An 11,354-nucleotide genomic window follows, 5' to 3' on the forward strand; every position below is an offset into this window, starting at 1 on the left:
CGCCGCGCTTCCCAAGCGGCGCACTGTAGGAGTGCGCCACCGGGCCGGCCCTTCAACTGTAAATTTTATGAAATCCAAATGCAGATCAATATTTCTGATGGAAGGGCCGGCCCGTGGCTCAATTGGGAGAGTGCGGTGCTGATAACACCAAGGCCGTGGCTTCAGATCCTTATATAGGGATGGCTGGTTGGTTCACTTGGGAGAGTGTGACGCTGACAACACCAAGTCAAGGGTTAAGATCCCCTTACCTGTCATCTTTAAAAAAAAAAAAAAAGCATCTAGATTGAAATATGCTGTTAAGTGTAAAGTATACACTGGATTTCAAAATCTCAATATGAACAAAAGGATGTAAACTATTTCACTGGACTATATTTTATCTTCTGAGCAAAAAATTATTATAGTTTATTATATTAAATTCAATATTATATGTGAATTTAATTATGTATAAAAAATAAAAGCCTTAAACTTATCTGCTTGTATATATCTGAACACAACATATATTTAAAAAAACCCACAACATATAAAAATAAATTAAATAAACGAAAAGCTTATAGATGACAAAGAGAAAGAAAACATTGATATTTGTGTGTGTTTTAGCTTTTTACATACTCTTAAATCATTATTAGCTTGCATCTGTGTTTATTTGAAATATTCTAAGTAAGATTGTCACAATTTTGCATCTAAGCTTTATACCCATATCTTGGTGTAATAACCATTCTTTTCTGACCACTCCTTTTTGTTTTATTTTTTTCAAATGGGCCATGGGGCTGTTGGTTGGTTGTGACTTCCCACTTATCTGTGCACAAAGATGCAGAAGGAAGACAGCAGGGCATCATCAGGACCCTAGAAGAGGAGAACCCTCCAAACATCAGCAGGTATACATATGCTGGAAAGTTCAGCAGACCATTCTCAGAAAAGCATCTGAAACTGAGAGTGGTTCTGTAGACTCCTGTTTGTGAGTGAGTACAAAGAACCTAGATAGGTTTAAAAGTGTTGGAATGGTTTAGGCCCCATAATCTCATGAGACTAACAAACCAAAGCTCCCCAGCAAAGCAAAGCCCTGTACAGGGAGAAAAACCGTATTCATATTTTCCTGGAAGGGACTGCCGAACACAAAATAAGCAATATGCACAAAAGAAAGAGAAAGTTCACATAAATGGAGGGTTCGGAGGAGACAGATCTCCAATAACTTCAAAAAGTAGCAAAAAGACGGGCTGAGCCCGTGGCGCGCTCGGGAGAGTGCGGCGCTGGGAGCACAGCAGCGCTACCACTGCGGGTTCGGATCCTATATAGGGATGACCGGTGCGCTCACAGCACTCACTGGCTCAGGGCGGTGCGGCCGGTCTCAAAAAAAAAAAAAGCAAAAGAGCTGGCAGGTTAGTTCAGTTGGTTAGAGCACAGCCTTACAAGACCAAGGTCATGGGTTGGGATCTCTGTGTAGGCCAGCCACCAAAACAAAAAGCAAGGAAAGGGAAACTCTAGAGTTGAAAATTTTCCTGGCTCACCCTTCACTTATGAAAGCAACAGAAACTCATTTCACACCAAAAATGCACAACAGAAAGGATCACAGTTAGTTGGTTAGAGCACAGCCTTACAAGACCAAGGTCATGGGTTGGGATCTCTGTGTAGGCCAGCCACCAAAACAAAAAGCAAGGAAAGGGAAACTCTAGAGTTGAAAATTTTCCTGGCTCACCCTTCACTTATGAAAGCAACAGAAACTCATTTCACACCAAAAATGCACAACAGAAAGGATCACAGTTACTAAAAAGGAAAACAGGAAGCAGAATCAAGTCCCTACAGATCATGAAAACATTCCAGATGTGCCCACAAAACATGTGAGAACTCTAACCTAAATTTCAAAATAAAGTAGAGCAAGAAGAAATTAAGAAAATGATACAAGCCAAAAAAACAAAAACCACAATAAGAATTTAAAAAATAAGAAATGAGGTGTTTGGAGAAAAAGACTTGAAAAAGTGACAAAATTCACTGAAATTCTTCTCATTAAAGAATTAGAAATAAAAGAAAAATCATTTAAAAATGATTAAAATTAAATTAAATGATTAAAATTAAAATCACATTTAAAAAGATTAATTTAAATAGGACATAAAAATGATGACTAAAAGACAAGAAAAGGTAAAAGGAAGGAAAATGTTTTTAAATCATCAAGAAATGAAGGAAAAAAAGGCTGGTGCATGGCTCACTCGGGAGAGTGTGGTGCTGATAACACCAAGGCCACGAGTTTGGACCCCTACATAGAGATGGCCGGTGGCTCGCCTGGGAGAGCGTGGTGCTGACAACACCAAGTGAAGATTAAGATCCCCTTACCGGTCATCTTTTTAAAAATAAATAAATAAATAAATAAATATAAAAATGGACAAAGAATGTGAATAAACATTTTATCAAAGAAAATATATTAATGGGCATGTGGAGGAATATGGGGAAATTGGAATCCTCATACATTGCTGGAAGGAATATAAAATGGTGTAGCCACTTTGAAAAACAGTTTGGCAGTTGCTTCAAAAAAAACTTACTGCATAACCTGGCAATTCCAGTCCTAGGAATCTACCCCAGAGAAATAAGAGCATGTGTTCTTGCAAAGACATGGATGCCACTATTTGTAGCAGCATTCTTCATACTAGCCTGAAACTCATAACAATCCAAATGTTCTTACTGTTCAATGGACATACAAAATGTGGTATATTCATATTCACATTTGAAATTTCCTAGTAAAAAATGTTTTAAATAGTTAAATAAAATGTAATCTTTGGCAATTATTTGTTCTAAAAAGACTGGGACCCATCCACCCGGAGATGGAACATTTATGAGCAGAAACTATGTCCACCAAAGTGTGCAGCTGGAAGAAGCGGAGAGAGGCTTCAAGTGCCTGGGTTTCTAGGGCTGGCAGATCTCATAAAATAGCAAATGGGCTGTCTTAACATAGGTGCGTCGCATATAATGACAATAGTCAAAGCTGATTGGTGGGTATGAGTACATTCAATATAACTGTTTTTTAGATGACCTATTCCTAAAGATTTTTATAATAAAGAATTTTTAAAATAAGGTTAAAAAGAGGAAAAATAAAGTGATGACATCAACACCTTGAAAGACAAAGACCATGAAGTGGTTGGGAACCATGGCTGGACGCAGAAGACAAACCTGGACTCTCAGACACAAAGAAGTAACGCTACTGCAACGACAGAAGAGTGAGACATCGGGCTACCAAGAACGGCAAGTGCACCAGCCCTTCCTTCCCTCCAGCCTCACTGTATTCCAGGAAAACCCGTCACGATCAAACATGACAAACATACAAGGTATTTAGTCCTTCTAGTTATTCTCTTTTATTCGAACCTTGACTACCCCTCTTTCGAAAGACAAGGAGGCTCCCAGAAGAGGGACAAAATAGAGGGAGGGCAGAGGGGATCTGTACTCACAGGAACTGGCTGGGTCCTGTGGCATCGAGTGCATGCTGGACTCACCCATGTCGATTAAAGTGTGAGGAGTCACGAGGGGCGTTCTGTTCACCAGGGGTACTGTGGAAATAAAAATTACACACTCAAAAATATTTGCAGCCTCAGCTTAAATGAAAATTAAAGAAAAAATCTATAGGTCGATTTCGTATTAAATAAGGAAAGATAAAAGCCTGGAGGCAGGGTAGACTTTGAGTTGCAAGTACTTTATTTGTCACTGAAAATGAAGTCCTTTTACTTAAAGTTATAAACTATATTGATCATAGGCTATGTAATAACATTATCACAATTCTGATAATTAACTCACTGTGTACTGATTTTATAATAGCTAACCTCCTCTGCACATCAACTGTAAGTTAGGAAAATATTACCAATTAAAACATGTAAATGGTTGTATAGAAAACAAATCTTGAAAACCATATTACTTATTATTTTCTTATTAATTCTTATTAGTTTCCTATGTAATGTGATACAGGAAATAAAATTTTCTTTATAACTCTCAAAAGTATAGTTTATGTATATATAATATATAAAGACTGGACTACAAAAATCATACCAAACCTATTTTAGTGACTACGTCAGAGAAGAGAAGTGGAATGGTTCTGATAGGAGTGGTCATCAAGCACATTAGCTTTATCTCCATTATCTTATTTTATGTTTTAATAAATGAGACAAAGTTATATATTGTGTGATTTACTTAGAGAGCATGATATTGGAAGGAGCAGCTGGAAAAAATGTGTATATATGTTAACAGATTTCTTTTTCTTTTTGGTGATAAGATTATATATATCTGCTGTAGCATTCCTTGATCTTTTCTGTATTTTAATAATGAACATTTTATAAGACAATCAACTATATTAACACTTGTAGAAAATCTTCATGATCATATCAAAAGATGGAAGAGAATATTTAGAAATTCAACACTCATTTCTGATGAAAATTATAGCCAGGTATGAATGGAAGGCATTTTCTTAACCAAAAAAGAGCTCTGCATCAAAAGAGTGAACACTAAAAGCATTACCATTAAAGTAAATAAAAGGCAAAAATGTCCTGTATCATATGTACTGTGCAGTATTGAACTGGTGTACCTGGTAAATGCAACAAAATATAAATAAGAAACAAGCTGTATAACAAAGAAGCAAAAGTGTCATTATTTGGAAAAAAAAAAGTTCATTTCTCTGAAAAATCCACTGAAAAAATATTGTGTAAAACAGTTGAACACATTGAAAGAATGTTAACATTAAGAGGGCCGGCCTGTGGCTCACTGGGTGAGCATGGTGCTGACAACACCAAGTCAAGGGTTAAGATCCCCTTACCGGTCATCTTTAAAAAGAAAAAAAAAAAAAAGAATGTAACATTAAGATGCAACTATTAATAGCTGCTTTAAAGCAAATGTAAAATGTGCTGCCAATATTACATTTTAAAAGATCTAATCAATGCATTATAACCTCAAAATACATAGAATACTTAAAAATATATCTAAATGAAATGTGCAAGACCTATATGAAATAAACTATAATATTGTGGTAAAAGGTATAAATGATCTGAATAAATAGAAAATCATATTATGTTCTTTAAAAAAACAGATATTAGAGGGGCCGGCCCGGTGGCACACTGGATAGTGCGCCGCTTGGGAAGCGCGGCGGCGCTCCCGCCCGAGGGTTCGGATCCCACATACAGACTGGTTCCCGCTCACTGGCTGAGCAAGGCACGGGAGCAACACCGAGGGTTGCAATCCCGTTGCCGGTCCCCGGCCCGGTACGGGGGCAACACTGAGGGTTGCGATCCGTTGCCGGACACGGAAAAAGACAAAAGACAAAAAAAAAAAAACAGATATTAGAAAAACGCCAGTTCTCCTTCCTCCCCAAATAACTATATAACCTCAGTGTAATCCTAATCGACATCTCAGAAATTTTTATGGAGCTTAACAAGCTGATTCCCATAGTTGGGAAGAAGAATTATCTAAGATATTTGAAAAATTTCTTTTTTAAAAATTTAAAAAATTATTTAAAGAATTTATTTTGTTTTATTTGGGAGGGGATTTCAAAGTGCTTTATTATCTAATTAAACCTCACAACATGCTGCAATCTTATTAATACATAAAGTGAGATACAGTATAGTTGAGTGTGACTTTATTGTGTAAGGGAACAAAGGATGAGAATATAAATTTGAGTTTAGAAATAGAGCATCTTTTTATGTGTTTGTTTTCTATTTGTATATATTCTTTGGAGAAGTATCTATTCAAGTACTTTGCCCATTTTTTAAATTTTTTATTTTATTATTATTATTATTTTTTAAGATGACTGGTTAAGGGGATCTTAACCCTTGACTTGGTGTTGTCAGCACCATGCTCTCCAAAGTGAGCCAACTGGCCATCCCTATATAGGGATCTTAACCCTTGGCCTTGGTATTATCAGCACCACACACTCCCAAGTGAGCCATGGGATGGCCCTACTTTGCACATTTTTCATTGGATTTTTTTGTTGTTGAGTTGTAGGAGTTATTTATATATAATGGATATTTAACCCCTTATCAGATATATTTTTTGCAAATATTTTCTTCCACCCCATAGGTTGCCATTTCACTCTGTGGATTGTGTCCTTTGATACACAGAAATTTTAATTTTAATGTATTTCAATTTATCTCTTTATACTTTGTTGCCTGTGCCTTTGATATCATATCCAAGAAATGATTGGTAAACCCAATGTCATAAAGCTTTCCCCCTCTGTTTCCTTCTAAGAGTTTTACACTTTTAGCTCTCATGTTTAACTTTTAGCTCTCATGTTTAACTCTTTGATCCATTTTGAGTGAATTTTTGTAATGTGGCAAGGCATGGATCTGATATAGTTTGGATATGTTTATCTCCCCAGTGCTCATGTTGAAGTCTGATCCCAGTGTGACAGTGTTGGGAGGTGGCTTGGGTCATGGGGGTGGATCCCTCATGAATAGATTAATGCCCTCCCTAGAGAAGGGGGAGTGACTGAGCTCTAACAGATTGTTAAAAGGACCCTGGTACCTCCCCCCTCACTCTCTTGCATCCCCTCTCACATGTCATCTTGTATCCACTGGCTGCCCTGCCACTTTCTGCCATGAGTGGAAGTAGCCTGTTGCCCATGCCAGACACAGCTGCCCCAGAATCATGAAACAAATAAGCATCTTTTCCTTATAAATTATCCAGTCTCAGGTATTCTGTTATAGCAACACAAAAATGAGCTAACACAGAAAATTGGTACCCCGGAGTGGGGTGTTGCTATACAGATACCTGAAAATGTGGAAGCAAGTTTGGAACTGGGTAATGGGCTGAGGCTGGAGGAGTTTGGAGGGCTATTAAGAAGACAAAAAGACAAAAGAGCTGGAACTTCTTAGAGATTGGTTAAATGGTTGTGACCAAAGTACTGATAGAAATGTGGACAGTAAAGGCCATGCTGATGAGGTCTCAAATGGAAATGAGGGAATTTATTGGGAATTGGAGAAGAGGTCACCCTTACTATACTGTAGCAAAGAACTTTGCTGCATTGTGTCCACGCCCTAGGGCTTTATGGGAGGTGGAGTTATGAAGTGGGATATCTGGCAGAAGAAATTTCTAAGCAAAATAGTGAAGGTGTTAGGTGGATGCTCTTAATTGCATACAGTAAAATAAGAGAAAAGGCAGAATTTATAATTGAAAGGGAAGCAGAGGAGCATAAAAGTTTGGAAAATTTGTAGCCTGGCCATGTGGTAGAGAATGAGAGAGCATTTTCAGGAGAAGAATCCAAAGTTGCAGCAGAGGGACAAGTCACTAAAGACATTAGCATGGCTAGGAGGCAGCTGGGCACTAATAGCCAAGACAATAGAAATGCCCAGAGGCATTTTAGAAGTCTTCCAGGCTGCTCCTCCCAAAGACCCAGATGCCTAGGAGGACCAAATAGTTCCAGGAAAAGACCCTGGGTGCAGCTTTCCTGCATCCTATACTGCTCCTTGCCCACGGAGGGCAAGTGGTAAGCTTTGGGCAGTGTCCACATGGGGTGAAGGCATGTGCAGGCCAGCAGAATGCAACAGCAGTGGAGAAATGACAGCCTCCACCCAGATTCCACAGAATATATGGAAAGGTGTGGGGGCACAGGCAGAGATCTGCCACAGGGACAGAGTCACAGCAGAGGAAATCTACTAGAGCAATACAAAGCAGAATTGTGGGGTCAGGGCCCCCACAGAGAGCCCCTGGTAGGGCTCTCAATGTTTAGTAGAGCCATGGAAGTAGGGCTGCCACTAGGGCCCCAGAAGTGTAGAGCCATTGGCAATTTGCAGTGCCTGCCTGGAAAAGCTGCAGGCAACAGTGCAACCACGAGGGCTGCCTGAGGCTTTGGGGGCCCAAACACTGCATCACGCCCAAGATGCTGGATGTGGAATAGGAGGAGATTATTTTGGAGCTTTAAGATTTAATGTCTGCCCCGCTGGGTTTCAGACCTGTTTGGGCCTCTTCCTCCCTTTTGGAATGGGAATGTGTACCCGATGTCTGTTTCACCATTGTTATCTTGGAAGTAGATGAATTTTTGATTTTTACACGTACACAGCTGAAAATAGTTTTGTCTTGAGTCTTAGATGAGACCTTGGACTTCAGACTGTTAAGTTGGTGCTGGAACAGGTAAGACTATTGGGACTATTGGAATGGAATAATTGTATTCTGTGTATGAGACGGACATGAGTTTTAGGGGGCCAGGGATGGAATGGTATACTTTAGATATGTTTGTTCCCACAAAGCTCATATTGAAACCTGACCCCCAGTATGGCAGTGCTGGGAGGTGTTTGGGTTTTTCTATTGCTATAACACAATGTCTGAAGAATGGTATACTTTAGATATGTTTGTTCCCACAAAGCTCATATTGAAACCTGATCCCCAGTATGGCAGTGCTGGGAGGTGTTTGGGTTTTTCTATTGCTATAACACAATGTCTGAAACTGGGTACTTTTGGCTCATGATTCTGGGACAGCTGCATCTGGTGTTGGCCTCAGGCTGCTTCTACTCATGGCAGAAAGAAGCAGGCACCCAGCGGGTGCAAGATCACATGGCAAGAGGGAGGGAGGGAGGTAGGAAGATGAAGGGAGGGTGTATGTGTCAGGATCCTTGAAATAACCAGCTCTCTGGGGAACTAGTAGAGGAGTAACTCACTCACTATTCCCCCCTGCCCCCAGGGACAGCAGTAATCTATTCATGAAGGATCCACCCCCCAAGACCCAAACTGCTCCCAACATTGCCAAGTTGGAGATCAGATTTCAACCTGAGCTTTGGCGAGGGACAACATATCCAAACTCTATCAGAGCAGATCCCTCGTGAAAAGATTAATGCCCTGTGGGGAGGGGGTAGTGAGTGGTGAGTTCTCTCAGGAATGGATTAGTTCTCAAGAGAACTGGTTTGTTAAAAGGAGTCTGGGGCCTTCTCTCTCTCTCTTACTTCCTTTCTGGCTACCTGCCACCCTCTGCCATGAGTGGAAGCAGCCTGAGGCCCACACCAGATGCAGCTGCCCCAGAATAGTGAGTCAAATAAACCTCATTTCTGTATAAATTACACAGTCTCAGGTATTATAGCAACACAAAAATGAAGTAATACAGGATCCAACTACATTCTTTTTCATGTGGATGTCCAGTTTTCTTAACACCATCTGTTGAAAAGACTGTCCTTTCCCCACTGAGTAGTCTTGGCAACTTTGTCGAAAATCATTTGACCACATGTGTAAGGGTGTACTTCTGGACTCTGCTCATTTCTGTTGTTCTATATGTCTGTTTTTAGGTGAGCACCACCTTGTTTCACTACCGTAATTTGTAATAAGTTTTGAAATTAGGAAGTGTGAGACCTCCAACTTTATCTTTTAAAAAATTGTTTGGGCTGTTTGAGATCTTGAGATTCCATATGAATTTTTCTTTTTTTCCCCCCACACCTATTGTCTCCATATGAATTTTTAGATCTCCCCCCCACCTTTTTTTTTTTTGCAGCTTTCTGGTTTGGGGATCCGAACTGTGAACTAACCAGTTGAACTAACCAGCCAGCCCAGATACATTTTCCTTATTTCTGCAAAAAACACGGATGGGATTTTTATAGGGATTGCATTAAATTTGTAGGTTGCTTGGGTGGCATTTACATCTTAACAATATTAACAATATTAAGTCTCCCAATCTGTACACACAGGGCGTCTTTCCATTTATTTGTGTCTTTAGTTTCTTTCAGCAATGTTTTGTAGTTTTCAGTGTACAAGTCTTTCACATCTTTGGTTAAATTTATTCTTTAGTATTTTATTATCTTTGATGCTCTTGTAAATGGAATTATTTTCTTAATTTCCTTTTTGAATTGGTAATTGTTAGAGTATAGAAACACAACTGTTATTTGTATATTTTATATACACAAATACTTTTTATGTATTTTTAAAAGGTAGATATGTACAAACACAGGGAAATATCCAGGGCACATTATTAAATAACAAATATATATTTCAGAATAATTCACTATGATTCAACTTACGTAAATAAATCTCTGTATACATTTATACACTACTACACTATAAAATAAGCTTATTTTTTTCCATTTTCCCACAATATTGGCCCACAATGTTCCTGCACTGGAAAAGAGTTTTCTCTATTTCTATCTGCTCATGTTTCCGACCTCTCTTAGAAAAAATATTCTCACTTGTTCTGTATCTTGTGTTCTCAGATTATCTATCAAAATTTGAATCAACCATGGGCCAAAGGCCCACTTGAAATTTATACCTTCCCATTTTATAACGGGAAGATTTTTGAAATAGATTTTTAAAAATAAGATAACAACAATCAAAAGCTGCTTTAAAGCAAATGCAAAATGCAATTATAGGGCCCCATGAGAAAAGGGGCACTAAAAGGGCAGGGAAGACAAAGAGTTATACTCACTGGGACCAGCTGGATCCTGTGGTATCAAGTTCATGCTGGAATCATTCACGGTGGTAAAAGCATCTGGCTGGTGATTCTCTGGGGCCATTCTGTTCATCTGGGTTTCTGAAATCTGGGATGGAAGGCCTATATGAAAAAGGGAATGTTGATAAGTTCATTCACTCACTGGAAAGCAATGTTTGCCAGGGCCTTTGGTTTGCTGTACGACTTCTAGCAAGTGAGGTTAACCCCCGATGCCTCTACCTCAGCTGGAAAATGATTCATATTTAATTTCATAGAGAAATACTCCAGATTTCAAAAATGAAACTTTGGAAATATCAGAAGAAATCGTGTGTCAGTATCTTTGTGACTCAGAATAGGGGAATATTCCTTTAAAGAGATTGTTGAAATATAATCTATACATGAAAAGCTGGATAAATTAGACCAGGTCAAATGACCATGGATTTTTCATCAGAAGCAGAAAAAAAAGACAGTGGAACAACAACAAAAAAAAACCCAATAACAACAACAACAACGAAAACAAAACAAAAGCATCAAAAAACCCCAAAAAATAAAAAATAAAGACAGTGGAACAAAATCTTTGAAGTGGTGAAAGAAAAGAACGGTCAACTGAGAATTCTGTATTCAGGTAAAATGTTTTTCAATGATAAAGTTGAAATAAAGACTTCTCAGAGGAACTAAGAGGATCCATGGCCAGTCGTCCAGAGTTCTACAGAACGTTAAACGAAGTTCTTCAAGTTGAAGAAAAATGATATGAAGGAAAATTGGAACTTTAGAAATTAAGGAAAAGCCAGAAATATGGTAAGTACCTGGCTAATAGACTAATTTCTCTTTTTATTTGAAATATATATGAATATTGAAAGTAAAAATTATCACAAGTCTAGTGGTTTGGTTTTGTTTACTTTTAATTTTGAAATAATTAGATTCACAGGAAGTTGCAAAAATAAAAAGCCATGTACAGGGAGTTCCTGTGCGTCCTTCTCCCAGCCTCCCCTAA

The 11,354-nt window shown here is 38.6% G+C and overlaps 1 protein-coding gene across 1 annotated transcript in view; it reads right to left on the minus strand.

Moving 5' to 3' along the window:
- Positions 1-10,445, minus strand: part of ARGFX (arginine-fifty homeobox) — a 15,960-nt gene extending 5,515 nt beyond the window's left edge. The window contains exons 1-3 of the mRNA XM_008564926.1: positions 10,358-10,445; positions 6,961-7,034; positions 6,730-6,751 (exon numbers count right to left, since the gene is read on the minus strand). Coding sequence (XP_008563148.1) covers positions 6,730-6,751; positions 6,961-7,034; positions 10,358-10,445 — 184 coding nt within the window. The remainder of the gene's footprint in view (positions 1-6,729; positions 6,752-6,960; positions 7,035-10,357) is intronic.
- Positions 10,446-11,354: the final 909 nt, after the last annotated feature.

The sequence above is a fragment of the Galeopterus variegatus genome, unplaced genomic scaffold (assembly GCF_000696425.1).
Source record: "Galeopterus variegatus unplaced genomic scaffold, G_variegatus-3.0.2 Scaffold192, whole genome shotgun sequence".
In the NCBI taxonomy this organism is placed as follows: domain Eukaryota; kingdom Metazoa; phylum Chordata; class Mammalia; order Dermoptera; family Cynocephalidae; genus Galeopterus; species Galeopterus variegatus.